Source organism: Pongo pygmaeus, chromosome 3, assembly GCF_028885625.2.
Source record: "Pongo pygmaeus isolate AG05252 chromosome 3, NHGRI_mPonPyg2-v2.0_pri, whole genome shotgun sequence".
Taxonomy (NCBI): Eukaryota; Metazoa; Chordata; class Mammalia; order Primates; family Hominidae; genus Pongo; species Pongo pygmaeus.
Genome location: NC_072376.2, coordinates 8,658,099 through 8,683,458, shown reverse-complemented (window position 1 = coordinate 8,683,458; position 25,360 = coordinate 8,658,099). Strand labels below are relative to the sequence as shown.

The 25,360-nt window shown below is 43.1% G+C and overlaps 1 protein-coding gene across 3 annotated transcripts; it reads right to left on the bottom strand.

Moving 5' to 3' along the window:
• Positions 1 to 7,114: 7,114 nt before the first annotated feature.
• Positions 7,115 to 20,055, bottom strand: TMEM128 (transmembrane protein 128). 3 transcript variants are annotated; one of them, XM_054485857.2, is made up of 5 exons: positions 19,423 to 20,055; positions 17,521 to 17,662; positions 11,899 to 12,057; positions 9,408 to 9,516; positions 7,115 to 8,655 (listed from the first exon to the last, which is right to left on the bottom strand). In XM_054485857.2, exons 1-4 carry the CDS (start codon positions 19,517 to 19,519, stop codon positions 9,417 to 9,419), a joined length of 498 nt encoding a protein of 165 aa, XP_054341832.1. In that variant the 5' UTR covers positions 19,520 to 20,055; the 3' UTR covers positions 7,115 to 8,655; positions 9,408 to 9,416. The 3 variants fall into 3 exon arrangements, with proteins under 3 accessions (XP_054341832.1, XP_054341830.1, XP_063519592.1); XM_054485855.2 differs by having other exon boundaries at positions 7,115 to 7,830; XM_063663522.1 differs by having other exon boundaries at positions 7,115 to 7,824.
• Between the last annotated feature and the right edge of the window lie 5,305 nt (positions 20,056 to 25,360).

Below are 25,360 nucleotides of genomic sequence, written 5' to 3'. Positions count from 1 at the left end.
GTGTTGACCTATGAATCATTTGCTGGTCTCTGTTCTAGGCGCTGGGTTTTCAGCTATGAAAGGCTCTGTTCAGGTGGAGCTGATGTTCAGGTAGAGAAACAGCAATAAACAAACAGCTAATGAGCCGTCACTGGGAAGCTGGGGAGCGTGACCTGTGAGACTTAGCCCTCAACTTCTAGGAGCTTGGGGGTGGGGACAGAGTAAGCAGCACAGCACCCTTGAGCAGGGCTACAACCAGGGGCCTGGGAAGAGCCCAGGTCTGCAGGAAGGCTGAGAGGTTCAGGGAGGAGGCAACACCTGCACAGTCTTCTTTCTTTCTTTCTTTTATTTTTATCTTTTAATAAGGACAGGGTCTCCCTATGTCTCCCAGGCTGGAATGAAGTGGTGTGATTATAGCTCACTACAACCTCGAACTCTGGGGCTCAAGTGCTCCTCCCACTTCAGCCTCCCGAATAGCTGGGACTACAGGTGTGTGCTACCACGCCTGGCTCATTTTTTTTAAATTGTTTTTTGTAGAGACAGGGGTCTCACTATGTTGCTCAGGTTGATCTCAAACTCCTGGGCTCAAGCCATCCTCCCACCTCAGCCTCCCAAAGCACTGGGATTACAGGCTCCAGCTACCATGTCCAGCCTCCTGCACATTCTTTAGGCTTAGGAGTGGATGGCCAGGCGGAAGGGAGCAGGGGTCTGGAAATGCAGTGCAGAGAGAGGATCCAGCAAACCTACTAGGGACCCTCCACCTTCTCCCCTCCTCTTCCTACCAACAGCCAGAGCAACCTGGGAGCCTGAGCTGAAGATGGAAGAGCCTGTCCGCATGTCTCCCCAGTGACTGGTGAGGTGGCTTTCCCTCCAAAGCTGGACCTTACATGAGCGAGAAATAAACTTCCATTGTGCTAAGCCACCAAAGTCCGAAATGTTACAGCAGCTAGCAGTACCTTAACCGGTTGAGTACAAAGATAAATAACACTCAGTCACCATCTGAAAATCAAGTGGAATGCCTGTCTCTGGGCTACCTGCACTTTTTTTTGTTTGTTTGTTTTTGTTTTTGTTTTTTGTTTTTTTTTTTTTTGAGATGGAGTCTCACTCTGTTACCCAGGCTGGAGTGCAGTGGCGCAATCTCGGCTCACTGCAAGCTCTGCCTCCCAGGTTCATGCCATTCTCCTGCCTCAGCCTCCCGAGTAGCTGGGATTACAGGCACCTGCCACCATGCCTGGCTAATTTCTGTATTTTCAGTAGAGATGGTGTTTCACCATGCTGGCTAGGCTGGTCTCAACTCCTGACCTCGTGATCCACCCCTTGGCCTCCCAAAGTGCTGGGATTACAGGCATGAACCACCGCACCTGGCCTGCATTTTTTTAAGAAGCAATGAAATGAAAGTTTCTGGAGGCTAAATTCAGCCCCCTTTATTGTAATCTCAAGACAATGTTAAAACTCACTGAGAGCCTGTAATCCCAGCACTTTGGGAGGTCGAGGCAGATCACTTGAGGTCAGGAGTTCGAGACTAGCCTGGCCAACATGGTGAAACACATCTCTACTAAAAATACAAAAATTAGCCAGCAGCGTGGTGGTGTGCACCTGTAATCCCAGCTACTTGAGAGGCTGAGGCAGGAGAATCTCTTGAACCCAGGAGGCAGAGGCAGAGGTTGCAGTGAGCCAAGATTGTGCCACTGGACTCCAGCCTGGATGACAGAGTGAGACTCCATCTCAATAAATAAATAAAATAAAACTGAGAGATTTACCCACACTGTGTTCTGCCTTACACCGGTGAGATTTTTTTCAAAACTCTGAGCTACACGGGGCCCCCAATTTCTTACGACTGACCCCTGCTCTGTGGTGGGCAGATACAAGGGGTCAGAAACGATGCTCTGGTGGCATCCAGGCCTGCTGTTTTCACCACATTTGGCGCATCTTACCCCTGCCCACACTGTGTCCTGAGAACTGTGTGGCATGGCACAATCAGTGTAAAAGCTGGAAACGTCCTGACCAGGCAGCTGCCTCCCAGTGATGATTCAGTACCACGCAGAGGGACAGGGAGGCATGCTGCCCTGGGACACGGGCTCCCTTCCCTTTTTTCTTATTTTTTTTTTAATACGTTAAGTTCTAGGGTACATGTACACAATGTGCAGGTTTGTTACATATGTATACATGTGCCGTGTTGGTGTGCTGCACCCATTAACTCGTCATCTACATTAGGTATTTCTCTTAATGCTATCCCTCCCACCTCCCCCCACCCCACGAGAGGTCCCAGTGTGTGATGTTCCCTGCCCTGTGTCCAAGTGTTCTCATTGTTCAATTCCCACCTATGAGTGAGAACATGCGGTGTTTGGTTTTCTGTCCTTGCGATAGTTTGCTCAGAATGATGGTTTCCAGCTTCATCCATGTCCCTACAAAGGACATGAACTCATCCTTTTATGGCTGCATAGTATTCCATGGAGTATATGTGCCATATTTTCTTAATCTAGTCTACCATTGATGGATATTTGGGTTGGTTCCAAGTCTTTGCTATTGTGAATAGTGCTGCAATAATCATACATGTGCAGGTGTCTTTATAGTAGCATGATTTATAATCCTTTGCGTATATACCCAGTAATGAAACCACCAGGTCAAATCTAGTTCTAGATGTTTGAGGAATCGCCACACTGTCTTCCACAATGGTTGAACTAGTTTACACTCCCACCAACAGTGTAAAAGTGTTCCTATTTCTCCACATCCTCTCCAGCACCTGTTGTTTCCTTTTTAATAATCGCATGGGCTCCCTTCTTCCAGTGAAGATGATGGGATGTCACAAGGCCAGAGGCCCACTGGCACACTCAACTACCAGAGACAACAGAAGGTCCCAAGGGGCACTTAGAACATTTTGCTCCCAGTCACCTTTGGTGGTAGCTATGTAATCCCAGTATTTTTAAGAACAAAAGAGTTAGTGTATTCGTTTCTGTTCTTTTCCTTTATTGAGACAGAGTCTCACTCTATCGCCCAGGCTGGAGTGCAGTGGTGTGATCTTGGCTCACTGCAACCTTTGCCTCCTGGGTTCAAGTGATTCTCCTGACTTAGCCTCCCGAGTAGCTGGGATTACAGGTGCACACCACCATGCCTGGATTTTTTTTTGTATTTTTAGTAGAGATGGGGCTTCACCATGCCAGCCAGGCTGGTCTCGAACTCCTGACTTTGTGATCCACCCATCTCAGCCTCCCAAACTGCTGGGATTACAGGCGTGAGCCACTGTGCACAGCCAAGTGTATTTATTTCTTAGGATGGGTGTAACAAAGTGCCACTAACTGGGTGGCTTTAAAACAATGAAAATTTATTCTTTCACAGTTTTGGAGGCCAGAAGTCCAAAATCTAGATGTCAGAAAAGCCAAGTTCCCTCTGAAGGCTCCAACAGGGGGTCCTCGCCAGCCTCTTCCAGTTTCTGCTGGTTGCTGGCAACCCTTAGCATTCCTTGGCTTGTGGCTATATCACTCCAATCTTTGCCTCTGTTGTCACTTGACCATCTTTCGTCTGTATCTGTGCCTCTTTTCCTCTTCTTATAAAGACACCAGTCATAATGGGTTAAGGGCCCAACCTACTCCAGTATGACTTCACTGTAATTTACATCTTAATTAAATCTATAAAGACTCCCTTTCCAAATAGGGCCACAATCAGAGGTACCAGGGGTTAGGATTTCAACAGATCTTCTGGCGAGCAAAAATTAAATCCATAACACACAAATGATAGTCAAGATATGGAATTAACCTATGCATCCACCAATGGATGAATGGACAAAGAAAATGTGTGTATGTATACACATTGTGTACATACAGAACAGAATACTATTCAGCCTTAAAAAGAAGGAAATGGCCAGGCACAATGGCTCATGCTTGTAAACCCAACACTTTGGGAGGCCATGGTGGGTGGACCGCTTGGGCCCAGGAGTTCAAGACCAGCTGGGCAACATGGCAAAACCTCAACTCTACAAAAAAAAAAAAAAAAAAAAAAAGCTAAGCGCAGTGGCTCACGCCTGTAATCCCAGCACTGTGGGAGGCTGAGGCGGGAGGATCACCCAAGGTCGGGAGTTCGAGACAAGCCTGATAAACATGGAGAAACCCCGTCTCTATTAAAAATGCCTGTAATCCCAACTACTCAGGAGGCTGAGGCAGGAAAATCACTTGAACCCGGGAGGCAGAGGTTGTGGGTGAGCCAAGATCGTGCCATTGCACTCCAGCCTGGGCAACAAGAGTGAAACTCTGTCTCAAAAAAAAAAAAAAAAAAAAATTAGCCAGACCCAGTGGTGAGCACCTGTAGTCCCAGCTACTTGGGAGGCTGAGGTAGGAGGATCATTTGAGCCTGGGAGGTCCAGGTTTCAGTGAGCTGAGATTGTGCCACTGCACTCCAGCCTCGGTGACAGAGCCAGACCCTGTCTCAAAAAAGAAAAAAAAAAAGGAAATCCTGACATTTGCAACAATATGGATATGAACCTGGAAGATACTATGTTAAGTGACATAAGCCAAGCACAGAAAGACAAATGCCACATGATCTCATTTATATGTAGAATCTAAAAAAGCTGAGGTCATATAGGTAGAGAGTAGAATAGTGGCTACCAGGGGCCGGGCAGCAGGGGGAATTGGGGGATTGGGAGATGTTGGTCAAAGGGTACAAAATTTCAGTTAAGAGTAAGTTCAAGAGATCTATTGTACAGCATAGTAACTATAGTTAATAACAACTTATAGCATTTTAAAAATTGTGAAGAGTAGATTTTAAGAAATCTCACCACAAAAAAATAAGTATGCAAAAGTAATGCCTATATTAATAAATTCAATCTAGCCATTCCACATGTACCCTTGGACTTCAAAACTTGGAAAAAATGAATTGAAAATATAAACTTTATGTCTCAACATAAGCTCCATCAAGTTCAAGACACTTATAAGTCATGCTGCAGCCATTTAGCCCACCCCTAAGGAACTGAAGGTCCTGAGAATTTAACCATATCAATGCAGTCTTTTACACATTAACTGAAGATAAAGGGTACCCTTTACAGATTTTTTAAGATTAGGAAACAAAAAGAAGTTAGGAAGAGCCAAATCAGGACTGTAATGATTTCCCATCAAAATTCTCCCAAAATTGCCCTTGATGACAGGAATAAGCAGAAACATTGTCATGGTGGAGGAGGACTCTGCTGAAGCTTTCCCAAGAATTTTCTGCTAAAGCTTTGGCTTTCTCAAAACCCTCTCATAATAAGCAGATGTTACCATTCTTTGGTCCTCCTGAGTCAACAAGCAAAGTGCCTTGAGCCCCAAAATACTGTTGCCATGACCTGTGCTCTTGACTGGTCTGCTTTTGCTTTGACTGACCCACTTCCACTTCTTGGTAGCCATTGCTTTGATTGTGCTTTGTCTTCAGGATAGTACTAGGAAATCCACGTTTCATATCCTGTTGCAACTTTTTGAACAAATGCTTCAGGATCTTGATCCCACTTGTTTAAATTTCCATCGAAAGCTCTGCTGTTGTTTGCAACTGATCTGGGCACAACAGTTTTGGCGCCCATCAAGTGGAAAGTTTGCTTTCAGCCAGAATTGTGTAACCTGAACCAACTGAGACGTCTCTGACACTGTCTATTGTTTCTGCTATTGTTAACTGCTGTTAATCATCAGTCCTCTTTGATTAGGGCTAAACAAGATTAATTTTTTCCTCAAAGATTCATGTGTAGGGTCTCTCACTGAGGGCTTCCTCTTCAACATCATCTCATACCTTCTCAAAACAAGTTATTCATTTGTAAGCTGTTGATTTCTTTGGGGCATTGTTCCCATAAACTTTTCATGATGCATTAGTGATTTCACCATTTTTTCACCCAAGCTTCACAATAAACTGATGTTTGTTCTTGCTTCAATTTTAGCAGAATTCATGTTGCACTGATGTGGTCTCTTTTCAAACTGATGTCTTATCCTTCTTAGTGTCTCAAACTAGATCCTGTTCAGACATGTTATGACAAGTTAAAGACTCTGTCTCAAAAAGTCTTTTTTTAAGTAATAGGATAATCTTCATACCATCCTAATTGGCCAGTTATTAGCTCTTAGGAAACTGGGTTTTAACTAATTGTTTTAAACACATCCCAGCCTTAGATTTCTATCCATATTGTAAACATACTCTTCAAGAAAAAAAAAAAAAAAAAGATATAAAATGTGTGAAGGCTGACACTGGGGCACTCTCCACCCAAGCTCCCTCCAGGAAGTCTGATCCAAATGCCCTACCTTCCAGGGCTGCAGCCTCAGTTGTACCAGACCCTCACATCACTGCCTGATTAATCACTGCCTGACTCAGCTGCCTGATTAATCACTGCCTGACTCGGCTTCCTGATTGTGGCCTTTGCCTGGCCTTGCTCCCTATTTTAAATGACACTCTTGCCACACCTTCACATACCCATGACCACAAACTGGGTTTGCTTCTGTCTACTCATCATGCCTGACTTTCCCCTTTGCAAATATCATGACCGGATATGATATTCCTGATCCTATATTCTGCTTTCCCTTTCTTTCCCTCTCCATTACCATTTATTGAGTGGACACCTACTGTGTGTCAGGCACTGTAATTGGTGTTTTACAAACATTATTACTATTACTCACAACCCTACAAGACAGATATTGTTCCCACTTCACAGCTGAAAAAAGATTACAGGCTGACTACCCCTTCTATGAAATGCTTGGGACCAGAAGTGTTTTGGATTTTGGAATATTTGCATTATATTCCAAAACCCAAAATGCTCCAATGAGCATTTCCTTTGAGTGTCACATCAGTAATCAAAAAGTTTCAGATTTTGAAATTAGGGATACTAAACCTGTACTACTGAGGGTCTTGCAGCTAGTAAATGGCAGGGTATGATCTGAACCAGACATAAGTGGTGATTAAGTCAGGTCATTATTAGAAGTCACCTTATAGAGAAAACAATCAACATGAGATATATTCTGTCACAATGCTTATGCTGTTTAGATTTAATGTAGATATATTTGCATTTGAAAGTGCAAATACTGTCTTTATAAAGTCTTTGAAGAACAGAGTTAGCCCTTGTTATTTCTACAGTTAATTCAAAGTGCTAATAGCTAAAAACCAGAAGTTATTCCAAAGTTTGCATGAACAAAACTCACAAGTTATAAAAATATTTTATTTAAATGATACAGAAAAAAATATGTATACTTAAAAATGATTAAAACTTCATATTAGGAAATGCTAAAAACCCAGTAATTTACACAATGATAAAATCTAAAGTGATGAGAAAACATAAAATATTTTCATTTGGTCCTGTCACCTAACAAAACTATCATAAATATGAGATTATAGTAATTACTAAAGCTGGTTAAAGGCACATGACAACATAATTCCTTTATACACATCCAGTCATTTTATACAAGGAACTGCTATCCCTTAAATGGAAGAGTGAACTATTTGTTTAAAATATTAAGAGTGCATTATGCACCTATAATGAAACCACTTTCTCCAAAGACTCAAACAGATTAGCATTGCAAAATAGTATGTCTGTATCACTGACTTCTGAAAATTTTAATAATTTAAGAATAGCAAGTGAAATATAAGTTACTCTGGTTTCAACAATAGTTATACAAAGTCACAATTTTTCCCAGGAAACCATTCATTTCATAGTTGCAAAAACACACTGTAACTTTTCTGTTAGGGTCTGCCATGCTTTCAGCTAGCTGGATGTTTAACCATTCACTTCAAATTGATGTGTCCAGCCAGGCACGGTGGCGTGGGCCTGTAGTCCCAACTACTTCGAAGGCTGAGGCAGGAGGATCACTTGATCCCAGGAGTTCAAAGCCAGCCTGGGCAACATAGAAGACCCTGTCTCTTAAAAAAAAATAAAAATAAAAAAAAGTATATGTCCTTAAATCTGAAAGAAAACCAGCATTTATGTACCAAGTAAAACATTCTATCTCAAGCTATTGCATTTAACACTAAAAAGCATAGTTCACTCTGTGATCTACAACATTGTCTGAGTCTCCATTACCAATTATAACTTCATGTCAGAGTAAGAGCTCCCAAACATCTGTAAAAACTCAAAATTCGAGAGTCAAAGAAGGGGCTGAGAACATGAGAAGGGGAGATGGGTGACAGGGTCAGGTGAGGAAGTGTTCTGAGATGTGTAGGATTCCTCCAGGCCCAGAGCCACTTGTGGCACCACACGTGTACACGAATGAAGGGCCTCCTGTGAGGGCTCCCAGTGGTCCCAAGACACAGCAAGGTGCCTGAAGAAGGCTGGAGACATTGGCGTGGGTATGGAGGTGCTAGCAACTATTTTCAGACTGCTAACAAGGAGACTATGTCCATTTCTTCTTTATACAGTTACCACTGACCTTCCTTTAATATCCCACAGGGAGAACATGCTGTTTTTAGCAGAAATGTCAGTTTTCATTAACTCCTTGAAAATTTAGTGTATGAACTTTTATTTCCATGAGCTTCAGTTTCCACACCTGTCAACTGCTGTATAAAGCAGGTTTCCTGCAAGTTCTGATGTAAGTGACCTGACAGGAGGCACTATCTTTGTCCTTCTCACTATGCCCCTAAGCATCTGGAGTGAGTATTCTCAATACACACTTATTTAATAACAGAGTTATCCGACACTCAGAAAACAGCCTCCACTGTGTAAGGCAGCAGATCTCAGGATGGGGTGATCTGTAGGGAGGCAGAAATTCTATAAATAACACCAAACAAAAGCTGATTGTGACATCCAACACATTGTTATGAGGAAGTCAGAATAATTAGAAGATGGCAGAATTTTTTTTCCCAATTGGGTAAAATTGTCCATTCTTCCTGTATTCCCATTTCTTAAGAATGATCTAGCCAACAGTCATTCAATATAAGCTGACACAAATTAATATAATTTCAACACAAAATGGTCTAATGTGTGAATTTAACTATATTGGAAGGTACAAATCCTGTCTTTATGAGGTCTTTGAAAGGCAGGGTACCTTCTCTAAAAAGTAGTCACTTAGAACCAACTTTTACAAAAGAAAGTGTCTCAGCCCCCAACCCCCGCCAGCCTGGGCAACATAAGGACACTCTGTTTCTATAAAAAATTTTCTAAAAATTAGCCAAGCATGGTAGCACATGTTTATAATACCAGCTACTTGGGAAGCTGAGGTGGGAGGATCGCTTGAGCCCCCAGGTGGTCAAGGCTGCAGTGAGCTGTGATCATGCCACTGTACTCCAGCCTGGACAACAGAGTGAGACTCTGTCTCAAAAAAAAAAAAAAAAGTCTATCTCAGAGTTCAATGAATGAATAATTCTAGTGTGGACAACTCTGGTGTAAACATGACTGAAAATAATTCACAAATAGTCTGTTACAGCTCCATCCACTGAAAATTGTCATAAAAGACATTTTTCAAACGAGTTCATTTTTAGAAAAACCATTCCAGATATCTTACCTTCGGAAATCATCCAAGGAGTGTGATAAACATTACAACCCCCATAAACTGGGTAAACAACAACAATGGAGTGAAAAACGACCACACATGCCATAAAGCGATGTTGAAGCTGAAAAGAACAAGACATAAACAGTTGACAACTCCAATATGCATCAATATATTTTATTCTAGAATCTAGATTTAAAGAGTTCAATGTAGAAAAGTTCATCCAGTCAGCAACTTTCTCTGTGTATCATATTTCTCAGCTATGTGACTTAGCCAATGCTGGAAAGGAAAACTCTAGATAGACTTACACAAGTATCACAATTTCTTCAAGAAGGCCCTGGAACTGGAACCACTAAAGGTCTCCTAATAGGAGTTGACATGGCTTAATAGAAACTGAAGTCTCTTAGTTTCTGCACTTGAACAAGAATTTAAATGGCTACAGCCCATTTTTATGACATCACACACTAAACTATCATGGTAAAAAAGACCAAAGTATTTTCTCTTAAAAACAGAATGAAAACAGTTATCACTTATAAGCTGCTATTATATCTTTCATTGAGAAAAACACTATTCCTGTCATCAAAGTAAAATTAAAACACTTTCTAAGTATAAAGATTTTTAATGACTGAAATTTCTAAGAACAGAATAGGGAAAACTATATTCAAATAAGTTCAGATGGTTATTGGTTTAAATATATAATATTTTGGTAAGTATGAGTATTAAATAACTATAATCACACTGTCTAAAAAATTAATATTTCTGGAGATGATCTTAGCCTTATGGGAAAAAGTAAAACAACATATCTGCATGCCCCCACATACAGGTTAACAATAACCACATCACACTGTCAAACAACCTTGAACTTCAACTACAGAAAATAAGTCATAGAAAGAATATGTATAAAGGTATATGGTTCTTCCAAAATAAAAATTCAATTAGGCCGGGGGTGGTGGTGCACGCCTGTAATCCAGCACTTTGGGAGGCCAACACAAGCAGATGGCTTGAGGCCAGGAGTGTGAGACCTGCCTGAGCAGCATGGCAAAACCCCATCTCTACAAAAAATACAAAAAATAGCCAGATGTGGTGGCACACGCCTGTGGTCCCAACTACACAGAAGGCTGAGTGAGGTAGGAGGATCACTTAAGCCTGGGAAGTCGAGGCTGCAGTGAGCTGCGATCATGCCACTGCACTCCGGCCTGGGTGACACAGTGAGACCCTGTCTCCAAAAAAAAAAAAAAAAAATCCAATTGATATAAAGAAAGAAAAAACTAGAGAGCTACACACAACATAGGAAAAGTAGTTTTCTTTCTGGTTGGATCATAGGATACATTTCCTTTGTGTTTTTCTGTAATTTACAGATTTTTTTTCCTCAGTGAGCAAGTATTACTTTTACAAACCCAAAAAACCCTGTATTTTTCATTGAGTATTTATTTAACTTATGAAGAAGGTTATTCATCGTGGCATTGTGTGAGTATAAATATAACGAAGTCCAACAACAGAAGACACGTTAAATAAATCATGTTCTGTCCATGCTGTGAAAACTACGCAACTGTTTAAAAAAATGAGACACATCTACATGTACCATTATGGATGAATCCCAAACTGTAAGGATCCACTGAAAACCAAAAGGAAAAAAAGACGAACAACCACTTTGGAAAGCAGTTTAGCATGATTTACTGAAGTCAAAGGTATGTTCATCCAACAATTTTACCCCTTGGAGTAAATATATACATATATATATACACACATCTCTACATCCAACAGAAATGTGTTCACTGTGCTACGAGAGCCATGTACAAGAATGCTCTTTATAGCATCCTTCATAGTAACCCCAAACTGAATAAAATCTAAACACAATCAACAATGGAAAAGAAAACTGGGATTCAATTAAACAATGGAATGCTAAAGAGCAATGAAGATGAGTCACTGTTCCTGGCGACAATATGAAATAACTGCACACAATGCTGCACACAGCCAGCTCAATGTGAACGAATACACCCTGTACGAATCCACTTCTATAAAGTTCAAAAGCATAGCTGAAACAAAAATAGAATATCTAATGGAAGCAAAGCAAGTAGTTACCATGAAGGTCAGGTCAGCATTTACCTGTGGCAGGAGGGAAGGTGTAGTAACTGGGAGGAGAATGAAGGGGGTTCCCAGTGTGCTGGCTCAGTTTACACCAATGCTCACTTCATGAGAATTCATTCACTAATTCATTCACTTCAGTTTTTCCACTTTTCTATATGTATTCTATGTCATAATAAAATATTTAAAAAGCAAAATGCAGAATATGTACAGAATGTCACCATCTGTGCTTAAATAACTAGATCCATAAATAGAAGGAGAAAGAGATACTAACGAAAAGGGAACCAGAGAGCATGAATGACCAGGAGACTATTTTTCTGTTTTAACTTTTTTTCTTTCGAAGTTTGGACCAAGTATATCACTATCTGATCAAAAAAAAATTTGTTGTTCATTCCTGTTAGTCATTTCAAAGTTAACTTACCAAATTCCTGCTGCAATAAAGGAGGCAGTGGTAATGGGTATCAAGGCTGGATACTTGACATCATATTCTCCAATTCCACAATACCATTCCAGGTAGACTATGCAGTAAAATGCAATTGATAAACTGACAAGCAACAAGGCACTGCCACAGAGAAACCAGCTGTGGAGATAAAAACAGTAAGAGGTCTGACAGCACTTAATGAATCGTCAGATATCTTAAAAGTTTTTACTAATAGCTTAAAAATCTGCTTCTAAGAATATCAAGTGTTGCAGAGGGAGCCATACTTAAACAATCCACGCTTTCAGAAAGTCTCCATCTATGGGAGATGGGGGTGAGAAAAAGAGATACACAACTCAGGAAAGAATGAAAAGTAAGACTTGAAATACATGCATTTATATATACACTCTCATCAGCCAACCAACCAAGGGAAAATTCTGGTCATGACAATGCATTTTCTTTAAAAATACAAGGAAGAGGCCGGGCGCAGTGGCTCACGCCTGTAATCCCAACACTTTGGGAGGCCGAGGCAGGTGGATCACCTGAGGTCAGGAGTTCAAGACCAGCCTGAACAACATGGAGAAACCCTGTCTCTACTAAAAATACAAAATTAGCCAGGCGTGGTGGTGCATGCCTGTAATCCCATCTTCTTGGGAGGATGAGGCAGGAGAATCGCCTGAACCTCGGAGGCAGAGGTTGCAGTGAGCTGAGATGGCGCCATTGCACTCCAGCCTGGAGTGCCTGGGCAACAAGAGTGAAACTCTGTCTCAAAAAGTAAAATAAATAAAAACAAAAATACGAGGAAGATAGTGGCTTTCTGGTTGTTTCTGAAGTTTTGAGTGTGACAGGATTAAAGAAGTTTATCAGTGGGAAACTTCATTTCTCCAAGTTAAGTGAACTTTCTTGGAATACTGAAAGACAATTAGGAAGATCAATAATTCAAATTTTCTCTCATAAAAGATTTCTAAATGAAATCCTCCCATTTTCAAAATATCTTCTACTCACCACCTCACCCTCAACGCCAATGCCTTTTTACTCCCTTCCAATTCCACCTGTGACCTGATTCAGCAAGTGTGAGGCAACCTGGACAACCCCTTCCCTCCACCCCAGCTGGACTTGGGGACTGAAGTCCCTTTCCCATTCTCCCAACTCAATCCAACATCCCATCATCATCTGCTGCTCTATGGGAAAAGCCTGACAGTCCATGTGGAAGAGAGAGGGAGCACAGATGGCTACAACAGTTAAGTTACAACGGCACAAAGTGAACTTCCAATAATGGCAAGGTTCCGGATTCCATGAAGGCTTTTTACCATGATGCAATTCTGAGATTTGGAGTCATGAGAGGCAGTAGAGTGAAGGGGTTAAGAGCACAGCCTCTGAAATCTGTCTGTATGGGTTTGAATCTTAACTTGAGCAAGACTAGTTTTGTGACTCTAGGCAAATTACCTAACCTCCGTGTGTTTCAGAAATATTGACAGTACTTAACTCAAAATAGCTATGAGAATTAAATCAAGTGGTCAGCAAAGTGCTCCTCACAGTTCACTCTCAATCATAATCATTATTATTCCACTCATGTTATTTTTATTTCCACTTATTTATTTTTGAGACAGAGTCTCACTCTGTCACCCAGGCTGGAGTGCAGTGCCACAATCTCGGCTCACTGCAACCTCCACCTCCCGGGTTCACCAATTCTCCTGCCTCAGCCTCCCGAGTAGCTAGAATTACAGGCACCGGCCACCACACCCAGCTAATTTTTGTATTTTTAGTAGAGATGGGGTTTTACCATGTCCATGTTGGCCAAGCTAGTCTCAAACTCCTGACCTTAAGCGATCCACCTGTCTCAGCCTTCCAAAGTGCTGGGATTACAGGCGTCAGCCACCGTGCCCAGCCATCACTCAAGTTGTATCTATGAGGAAAAAATTTCCACGTTCATCTTTAGGAGTCTTCAAAGACCTCTCTTCTGCTAGAGCATGCAATCTCACTGGGGGGTTATCACCCCCAAAGTGAAGAAAAAAATCTGGCTCTAACTGTATGTATAAAGCATAGATATGCATGCAGTATATAAGAGAATATATAGTTTATCTAATTCCACATTCCACAGGGATGATTAGGAAAAAAATGTCTAAAAAGACTCCTTAGGGGTAATGATAAAAGGCTGAAAAGCACATGTTGGCAAAGGATGTAAGAAAAAAAATTTTTTTTTTTTTGAGATGGAGTCTCGCTGTTGTCGCCCAGGCTGGAGTGCAATGGCACAATCACAGCTCACTGCAACCTCCACCTCCCAGGTTCAAGCTACCCTCCTGCCTCAGCCTCCTGAGTAGCTGAAATTACAGGCACCCACCACCACGCCCAGCTAATTTTTGTATTTTTAGTAGACATGGGGTCTCACCATGTTGGCCAGGATGGTCTTGAACTCCTGACCTCAGGTGATCCACCCACCTCGGCCTCCCAAAGTGCTGGGATTACAGGCATGAGCCACCGTGCCCAGCCTAAGAAAATTTTTTAAACTGCCTGAACAAAATATAATACTATCAGTCAGTGGTCCTCGGCCCTGGCTTTATATCACAGTCACCTTGCACCTTTCTAAGAGAAATTACCTAGTCCCCAGTTTCCAAAATTCTGGGCCTGAGCATCTGGGATTTTAATTTCACTTTCTGCCTTTAACTCCACAGTTGATTTTGATGCACACAAGCAGAGTTTTTTAAACGGTGATTTCTAAAGCATCACAGTGTTGTTTTGTTTTTAATACAGACCTGCTCTCCCATCTTTGAACAATATAAAGAACCTTAAGGCCTCAAGCTTCTAAACTTAGGCTAGAGCCAGAGGAAAAAGAAATCGCCTCAGGCATCAGAAGAACGAGCCATTTTAGCCATTTTCCAAAAGCAGAACTCAGCCGGCGCTGTCTTTTGTGAGCCCTCTCATTTCACGGCTGTTCAATACCCCCTTAATGAATCCTTCCCAAGAAAACAATGCGACTCTAAATCCTCAGCCTTTGACAATGCATTTATGCCTTTTTCTCTCTAAGATGACACCTTGTTGAGGACAGATCTACGACTTCTACTTTCTTTCCAACCCCCACAGCCCTCGTCCCAATGTCTGCGTCCCGGATTTGCCACACGCCAGCTGTGTGGTCCTGGGCACTCCACTTCACTGCAGTTGCCCCCAAATATCTTATGTGTGATCATTTCTTACTCTGCCATTTCTTTAAACTAATAAAAATACCCAATATAAGGACACAAATAGAGAAGTTCTCTCACATCTCCCAAAACCTCAAAAAGGTCTCAGTCCTGAGGCTGAGCTGGACTAGGTACCCCTCCTAGATGCTCCCATAATACCCTACGCCTACACTTACAGAGCACATACCATGCGGCCTGGTAACTTGTCTGCTGCAGCCTAGAATGAGCTGTTGGAGAGCTAGAAATGCACCTTCCATGTGTTTGCCACCGACAGCCAAACACATTTCAGGCTCCATAAAGTACCTGATGAAGGGAAGAGCAGCTGCTATTGGTGGTGGTTAAAGTACCCATCCCCTCCAGCCAGGCGCAGTGGCTCACACCTGTAATCGCAGTACTTTAGGAAGTCAAGCTGGGAGGATCACTCCAGCCCAAAAGTTTGAGACCAGCCTGGGCAACATGAAGAGACCTCATCTCTACAAAAAATAAACCAAATTAGCCAGGCATGGTGGTGTGCGCCTGTAGTCCTAGCTACTCGGGAGGCTGAGGTGGGAGGATCACTTGAGCCTGGGAAGTCAAGGCAGTAAGCCATGATCACACCACTACATTCCAGCCTGGGTGAGAGTGCAGCGAGACCCTGTCTCAAAATAAAAATAAAGTATCCATCCCTCTTTTCCCAGCCCAAGTTCTAAGAGAGATGACTGAGTAAAGCTAATGAAGATTAAATGTCTGTTATACTGATGCAGCTGTGGGAAGAATATGGCTTTGGTGAGTGATGACAAAGCACTTCCTAATACTGGGTCTCTGACACCCAGAAACAGACAGGCTTACCCACTGGGTTCCAGGTCAAAATGAAAACCTAGAGACCTTTTCCTGTGGGGGCTGCCCCCGTGAAATGACACCATGGGAAGGCAGACCAGACTCTGCACTTCCTACGGGCAGCCGACTTACAGCAGAAGAAGGTGCTGAGCTACCTTCGTCCAGTTCTTCATCACACACTCAATCAGTCACGCCACCTCCCACAAAGGAGTGAGTGACATGGAAGGGCAGAAGATGGGAGTGTGCAGGGAAAGTTTCTCCCCTAGAAAGTAGAGGACAGTTTAAATAAACTCCCCTCTGCCTACTTTCCCCTGTGGGCTTGTTCCTTGTGGCTCGACAGTCTCCTCCGCCAGAAGTCACTGCTCCTCCTGAAGGCCCTTGAGGAGAAATCATGTGTCCTGCCATGATACAAGGGGACCACAGTCCTGTCTGCATCTTCCTACCCCCACTGGTACTTCCAAATTATTACTCTTGACCCTAAGCACACCAGCCCTCCCAATGCCAGTTGTGATGCTCACCAACACACCTCTCCCTTCCGTTTATTATTCAAGGGTCTCCACATCACTCTCCCATGTGCAGTAAGGACCCTAGGATATGATTCCAACCCTCTCCTCCATGTCAGCTCTGGAGACTATACTGAAAGGATCTCAGTCCCTGTGAATGAGGAACTATTGGACATCTGGCCTGGCCACAAAGCTCTCACTCCTCCCACTGTGGACCTTCACCTCCACTCTAACGCAGTCACACCCTGTAGTTACCTTGTCAGCTGTAACTACCCTCTGAAACGAACCCTGAGACCCAGTTCTCACTGGCCACAGTTCTCGACCCTTCCTCCCAGTACTCTTGTACTTGGTCTTCATGAAGACCTTCAGTCAGTCTTTCTCCCTCCTTTTTTCCCCAAATGGATTAGGTTCTTCTTAAATTTAGTACCTTCCTCATCCTACAACACATTTATTTGCACACAACTAATTTCCAGTTCTCTTCCACTCTACTGTGTATGCTCAGAGCACACACCCTCTCATTGGTTTTATTTTTTCCAGCTTTACTGAAGTATAATTGACAAATTAAAATTTTATACATTCAAGGTATACAATGTGATGACTTGATATATATATACACACACACATATATACACATATATGTGACTATATATGTGTATATATGTTCATATATATTCATAGTCATATATATTCATATATATGTATATATTCATATATATGAATATATATATATACGTGTGTATACACACACACACACACACACACACACACATTGTTAAATGATTACCACAATCAAATTAATTATCACACTCATCACCTCACATAGTTACCACTGGTGGGGGAACAGGGGGAGGACACAAGACCTACTCTTAGAAAATTTCAAGTATACAATACAGCATTATTAACTATAGTTACCATACTGTATGTACATTAGATCCCCAGACCTTATTCATCTTATAACTAAAAATATGTACCCTTTGACCCCCATCTCATATTCATCTTCGTATCACCAGCACCTCCAACACAGGGCCTGGCAGAGAGTAGGTGCTTACTGTTTGAAGAATTCAACTAACAAAATATAACATGAAAAACCAGACATGGGTTTAATTTACGAAGCAATAAAGTTTTCTTACCTGCTAGTGTGGAAGTTTTCTTTAAGGGTTTTAAAGAAGTCAACATAATAGGTCACAACAATGGATGCCAAAATCCAGAATCCAGAATGGATATTAAGTCTTGGAAGAGGTTTCTCCTTTTTCTCAACGGCTGTGGAGGTTTCTGCAAATAAGGGAGATTTCAACTTATTAAGTTACCACAATTTTGTGAGGAAAAATTATACTTAATTTAAGCCAAATAAAATCATTTCCTAGAGCTAAGAACCAGAGTCTCTCCCATAACAAATCCTTCTGTAAAACCCTTGAGATAGGTTTATATTTACAAAAAATAAGAGCCCACTATAAAATGCGGTCCATACAGTCAATTTATTTCCTCTAAATATATTTTGAAATCAAATTTACACTTTCATCGTCTTTCGGAAGTAACAATGTCACCTGGAAATGTAAGAATTTTAATATTATGTTTCACATTTCTTCTAGGAAAGGAATTAGTCCTGTTAATTAGGAAAAATGCCAAAGGCAAACGTTAGCGCATGAACTGGACTTGTGGTCTTCCAAGAACACTTTTATAACTAAATTGCTTTGTTTTGTTTTGTTTTGTTTGAGTCAGAGTTTTCCTCTGTTGCCCAGGCTGGAGTGGAATGGTTCGATCTCTGCTCACTGCAACCACCGCCTCCCGGGTTCAAGCAATTCTCCCGCCTCAGCCTCCCGAGTAGCTGGGATTACAGGCACCCGCCACCACACCGGGCTAATTTTTGTATTTTTAGTAGAGACGGGGTTTCACCATCTTGGCCAGGCTGGTCTCGAACCCCTGACCTCGTGATCAGCTCACCTCAGCCTCTCAAAGTGCTGGGATTACAGGCGTGAGCCACCGTGCCCAGCCTATAACTGAATATTTTAGTTACTTTAAACACAGCTCAAAAGTGGAAATGGCACACCAGAGCTCTAGTTCCAGCACAGCACTGTCTAGACAGGTGATGGACAAGTCATTTTTCCTGTCTGGAACGCAATCTGAAAGAATGGATGGATGGGGGTTGGGTCAGATGGATGATTTCTAGAAAGTTTTCCGGGGATTCTGACATGCCCTCTATGTTCACGTGAGAATCAATGGTCCACATCTGAGGTTTTGGGCCTTTAGATGACCATCGGAAACCCTGGGAAGCATGTTCATAATATTCTGGGATATCCTCAAAATGTATACATCATCATGCCTGGGCATGAGGTTATTCGTGTTTATTTTGAAAAGGTAATAAACGGACACGGTTTTAAAACATATGACATACAAAATATCCAAAATGAAGTATCTGTCTCCCATCCTTAACCTCAGATCTAATCCCCGGAAGCAACCACCACTTACAATTTTTACTGAATTCTTCCATATCCTATGCATCTACAGGTGAACATACATCACAAGTCACCTGTTTTGTACCCAAATGGTGGCATACCATAGTGTTCCGCAATTCCCTTTGAAAATCATCCCCACTGGTACATACGAGTCGATCTGGCGTGTCATGTATACATATATCCAAATTTACTTAACCAGCTTTCTGCTGACGGGCAAGACAGATATTACTAGTCATTCGCTATTACAAGCAATCCTGAAGTGAAACACTGCGCACATCATTGTACACTGCGGCACAGGCATGTTTCTGGTAAATTCTTAAGACTTAGAACCGGTGGGTATTTTTAATTTTAATCGCTATTTCCAAACAGGTGTCAAATCAGCTCTCCAGAGAATTCTGAAGCGCAGCTGAGATGCCGATGCACATCCCTACGCGATTCTAAGGATCTTCCCTGACATTAAATATTCGACTTGCAAAGCCGAAACTCGGTCCCTCCAGACTGGGCCAGGGCTACCGGAGGCCGGCCGTTTTCCGGCGCCTCGCCTCTGAGAACCTCGGGGCGGCTTGGTGCGCGCCTCACCCGGCCCGGCGTCACCCTCGCGGTCCAGCTGGGCTTCGGTGTCCGGCAAGAGGAGGAATCGCCGCCGAAGCTGCTGCCGGGCCCGCGAAGAGCCCATCTTGGTACCGCCCCGAAATGCGACGGAAGTGATGTCAGACAGCGCTTCCGGCGTCGGCTCCAGGTCTGGGCCTCCTGGCGTTTGGATTGGAGACTGTGTTCTCTTCGCTGTTTAGTTAGCGAACAGCTAGGGTGGAGTCGGCCTCAAGGGTTCAGCTCTCATGTCGACAAGTGTGATTTGAATTTTAAAACACTGAGCTTTCCCGGTCGAAAAGTTTCCAAGTTTATTCCGACCTACGGAAGCCCAGGAGGACCAAGATTACCGCTGCCGCTGGATGCGTCCAGGGCCGGGATGCGCGACCGTGAGACGCTGAGCTTCCGAAGCCCTCGCAGGCTTCCGGGTGCCAGAGCAGGAGACATACCCTCTGTCCAGCCCTCCACTCTCAGCCCCCAGTTTTTTTCCTACTTTTGCTTTTCAGGAGTCGCCCAGCAAGAGTTGAAAGGAGGAGAAAGGCCTGCTGGACAGGATGCTAGAGCCTGGCAGTGACCACTTGGGGGCCCCTGGGCATTAAATAAACTTCTTGGGGCCCGTTTCGTTATTACACTTGGCCGTAGATTTGTTGTGCGTTTCAGTGAGAAGTACCTGTATGTGGTTCATGTGAGCCCCCTCCTCGCCACTTGTGAAAAATCCTCCCAGCCTGAACCGAGGGAACTAAATTGCTTTCCCAGCAAACTTCCGTTTTCCACACTGCTCACGCCCACAAACTGTGTGTTACGAGTTCACAACTTTTTCTTCGTCAATAATCCCGCGTATTACTCTCCCAGCCCTTTCCCAGCGAGTCATGTGCTGAGAAATGGTGGGCTTAGCCACGCAAACGTTTACTGAGCATCTGCTATTTGCTAGGAGCTGTTACGCACCATGCTAGCAGTGGAGATAAAGATGAGTAAGACATGGCCTTGCACGTGAGGAGCTCCTGGTCCAAAGAAAACTACAGAGGTATATTACAACATAACTCTATTTATAACTGTATGAAAGCATTTCATCAATGCAGCCAACATTTTCTGAGCAGCTGCATGTGATAAAATGGTGAGGACAGAAGGATCTAGTAGAGGAATCAGCTTCAATACAGTGCCATAATAAAAACACTGTACATGGGGCATAATAGAAACACTGTACGTGTAAAGGGCAGTTTATTCTGCTGGAGTGTGGGCGAGGAGGGAGAGTGGTTTCAGGTGAGTTGAATACAGGGGTGGAGAGCCAGTGAGCTACATAGGAAGTAAAATTTGAATTAGTAGGCACTGTTTAATATCTTCGATGTGTTGGGGTGTTTGTAAAAGGAATGTAATAAGAAATATTCAAGAAAAGAGTGCCAGCCGCGCGCGGTGGCTCACGCCTATAATCCCAACACTTTGGGAGGCCGAGGCGGGCGAATCACAAGGTCAGGCGTTCGAGACCAGCCTGACCAACATGGCGAAACCCCGTCTCTACTAAAAACACAAAAGTTAGCCGGGCGTGGTGGCCGGCACCTGTAATCCCAGCTACTCTGGAGGCTGAGGCAGGAGAATCGCTCGAACCTGGGAGAAGGAGGCTGCAGTGATCGTGCCACTGCACTCCAGCTTGGGCAACAGAGCGAGACTCCATCTCAAAAAAAAAGAGAGAAATACCAAATCTCTACTGATTTATCATTTCTTCAGCCTTTCTTCACCCTTCGGAGCACAGGATTTAACAGCTGGGTGGATCATATGGCCTTTCTAAACAATACCTCCTTTTTCCTGTTCTTTTTTTTTTCTTTCAAGACTTCTAAAGAACTGGATTCATTTATTCAAAGCCAACTGAAGTCTTTGCCCTCTCTTCTTCTCTCTCGTACAGGGTTAGAAGCCTTGTTAACAGGAAGTGAATTTGTCCCATCAAATACAATCTTCTGTTGATTGTCTCCTCGAAAAAGGGTCAGTGCAGGGCCTCCGTGGTAACTGAATACTCCCAAGAGCATCGCGGCTATCCCAGGTTCCCATACATGGTATGTTCAGGTCAGATCAGGTTTCTCCTTTTGTGGTTTCGGGGCCTTTGAATTTGGATCTGAAATCCTTCCAGAGTTTTTTTCTCTGCAATTTTAAATGGCACTACTTGCACACCATATTGATGATACTTAAAAGCAGGTTGGAAAAATTCCAGTATTTAATGACCACATCTTCATTTCTGAGGTCTATTAAAGAAGCCCTTTGGGCAGGTGCAGTGGCTCATGCCTGTAATCCCAGCACTTTGAGAGGCTGAGGCAGGTGGATCACCTCAGCTCAGGAGTTTGAGACCAGCCTGGCCAACATGGTGAAACCCCGTCTCTACTAAAAATACAAAAAAAAAAAAAAAAAAAAAATTAGCTGGGCATGTTAGCAAGCACCTGTAATCCCAGCTGCCTGGGAGGCTGAGGCAGGAGAATGGCTTGAACCCAGGAGGTAGAGGTTGCAGTGAGCCAAGACCGCCCATTGCACTCCAGCCTGGGCAGCAAGAGTGAAACTCTGTCTCAAAAAAAAAAAAAAAAGGAAAAGAACCCCTTCAATGTGTGTACTGTGGCACCCTAATTATAGATAGATATGTGATACCAGATCTGCTACCAATTAAGAAATTTTCATTTTCAATGTGGATTACTTGTGGGTAACAAATGAATTTCATTGTGACCTTTTCTGGCCCCCCGCTTAGCAACATAGTTAAATCCAAGGTATGTATAGACTGTTGAATCCTGCCTCCATCGCTGTGGGTCCTTGGGCAAGTTATTTTATTGTTCTAAGTATCAGTTTGCTCATCTGTGAAACATTGGGTATTGGAGTGAAGATACATGTATACAGATTGTTTAGCTTAGTGCCTGGCATATATAGTTTGCCTCCAAACAGCAGTAGTTACTATTCTTAGTAATTTGGCTTGCCAGGCCTTCAAGATCAGGCACCTGTTCACCCCTTGATCAGTGTTCCCTTGTCCCTGGGTTCCAGTGACTCTTTATTCATGTCTCTCTTCCAAGAATTACCAAGCTTTATTGTTATTTTCCTTTTGCCTGTGTTTCCCCCAGTTGATTGGGAGAAACAGCCATGTCGTGGTATCCCCCAGTACCTTGCAAACACTGAGCACACAGCAGGAACTCCATTACCCGTGCTTACTTTGGTCCTTGAGCACAGCTAACTGGTCTTCAGTACGGACATACATGTGTCTGCCTACCTCTGAGAAACCACTGCTGCTTTCTATAGTGGTCCTGCTCAGTTCCCAGAGACTGACCCCGTCCTAGGGGAGGGCACAAGACCCAAAACAGACCTCTCATCCTCCAGGTCTTAGGCTGGGAAGATGTTCACGGTTGCTTTGATATGGTGAGCTGTGAGGTCAGTTTGGGCTTGGGGCTGCTGTTCTGGAAATGGGAGCCCACGTGGGAAGGAAGCACTGAGAGGTAAGCTAAGAGGTCTTGGTAGCATTGTGCCGCCTCCCAGATCTAGCTAAGCCTTAGTTAACCCTGTTAAGGAACTGAGCTCTGGAGCTAGCTGCCTGCCTGGCTGTCATTGCCAGTCCTGTCATTACTGACTCTTTGAACCTTGAGAAAGCATCTTATCCACTCTTTGCCTTAGTTTCCTCACTTGCAAAATGAGATTAAGAATAATACCCACCTCACAGGATTGGGTAAAGATTAAAAGTATTAATACATGCAGTCTTTAGAGCAGCCCATAGAAAACTCTCAGTAAATCTTAGCTGTTATTATCCATTGCTGAGACTTTACAGATGGTTAAATTTTCCCTTTTTTTAAATTAATTTTAATTTCAGTTGTTTTCTGTTACTTGCATCTCTGAGGCCAGACCAGTACCACCCTGTTCTCTCACTGTGCCATGTAGCTGCCCTGTTGGTCCCCGGGTGTTCTGTGAGCACCTCCAGGAATGAGAATACAGGTAAAGCTCTTAGAAAAGCACCTGGCATATGGAAAGTGCTCGGTGAAAGTTAATATCTATCATTTTGGATACTGTTCTTCATTCCAAGAAGAGAGCTAGTTTTAAAAAGTTCTTCCATTGATTGTATAAAAACACAATAAAATGTGTGCCTCTTTCTACACAGCTGTAATTATTCCTCTGGTAAAAGCTATAGCATTGGAATCCCTAGATCAAAAGATACAAACATTTTAAAGACTTTTTTCTTTTTTTTAGATGGAGTCTTGCTCTGTCACCAGGCTGGAGTGCAGTGGCACAATCTCAGCTCACTGCAACCTCTGTCTCCTGGGTTTAAGCAATTCTCCTACCTCAGCCTCCCGAGTAGCTGGGACTTACAGGCACATGCCACCATGCCCGGCTAATTTCGGCTAATTTTTGTATTTTTAGTAGAGACGGGATTTTTTTTTTTTTTTTTTTTTTTTTTTGGAGACGGAGTCTCACTCTGTTGCCCAGGCTGGAGTGCAGTGGCATGATCTCTGCTCACTGCAAGCTCCGCCTCCCGAGTTCACGCCATTCTCGTGCCTCAGCCTCCTTAGTAGCTGGGGCTACAGGCGCCCGCCACCACGCCAGGCTAATTTTTTATATTTTTAGTAGAGACGGGGTTTCACCATGTTAGCCAGGATGATCTCGATCTCCTGACCTCGTGATCCACCCGCCTCGGCCTCCCAAAGTGCTGGGATTACAGGCGTGAACCACCGCGCCTGGCCATTTTAAAGACTTTTGATTGATATTTTCAAAGAAGCTCCAGAAAGGACTTACCATACTACTGTAGTTTAAATTTCCACCAGCAGAGGGCAGGAGAGGCCATCTTCAATGTTTGCACCAACAGTGGGCTTTATCATTTTGATAAATTTTTTCCAAGTGATAGTTGTTGGCCGGGGCGACCTGCCATTTTAATTTGCTTTTCTTTGCTAACAGATTTTTTTACATTAATTGACTATGCATATATCTTTTTCCTTTTGGAATTTTCATTTTTGCACATATTGATAGATCAAGTCTGTCTTTGAACCTCAAATATGTGGCAAGTCTACTTTTTTTCCAATTTGTTTGCCTTTTCAGTTTGATCATGTTCAATATACATTCATACCTATGTTTTGTTTCTTACTTCTCATACCGTGTGATGAAGAGAGTTGGAATGGGCTTGCCCTGTAGGGTCTAAATGGAAAAGCATGTTTCGTGGAAAGTGTTCAGTCGATGTTAGTGTCTTTCACTTAGGGGACATACTATGTGGTAAAAATCACTTGAATCATCTTCAAGTGAGCCTAGTTATTCCTCACCCATTCATTACTCAAACTAGCTGTACTGTGAGAAGTTCTACCCACAACAGAAACCAATTTTAGCCAGCCTGTGATGGTTAGTACTGAGTGTCAACTTGATGGGATTGAAGGATGCAAAGCATTGATCCTAGGTGTGTCTGTGAGGGTGTGGCCAAAGGAGATTAACATTTGAGCCAGTGGGCTGGGAAAGGCAGACCCATCCTCAATCTGGGTGGGCACCATCTAATCAGCTGCCAGTGCGGCTAGACTATAAAGCAGGCAGAAAGATGTGAAAAGGCTAGACTGGCTTAGCCTCCCAGCCTACATCTTTCCCCTGTGCAGGATGCTTCCTGCCCTCAAACATCGGACTCCAATTCTTTAGTTTTGGGACTCGGACTGGCTCTCCTTGCTCCTCAGCCTGCAGATGGCCTATTGTGTGACTTTGTGGTCGTGTGAGTTAATAATAAACCCTCCTTTATTTGTATATATTTGTGTGTGTGTATATATATATCCTGTTAGTTCTGTCCCTCTAGAGAACTCTGGCTAATACACAGCCTAAGCAAAATAATAACAGTAATGACAACAGTAATAATGGGCCGTGCACAGTGGCTCACGCCTGTAATACCAACACTTCAGGAGGCTGAGGCGGGAGGATCGCTTGAGCCCAGGAGTTGGACACCAGCCTGGGCAAT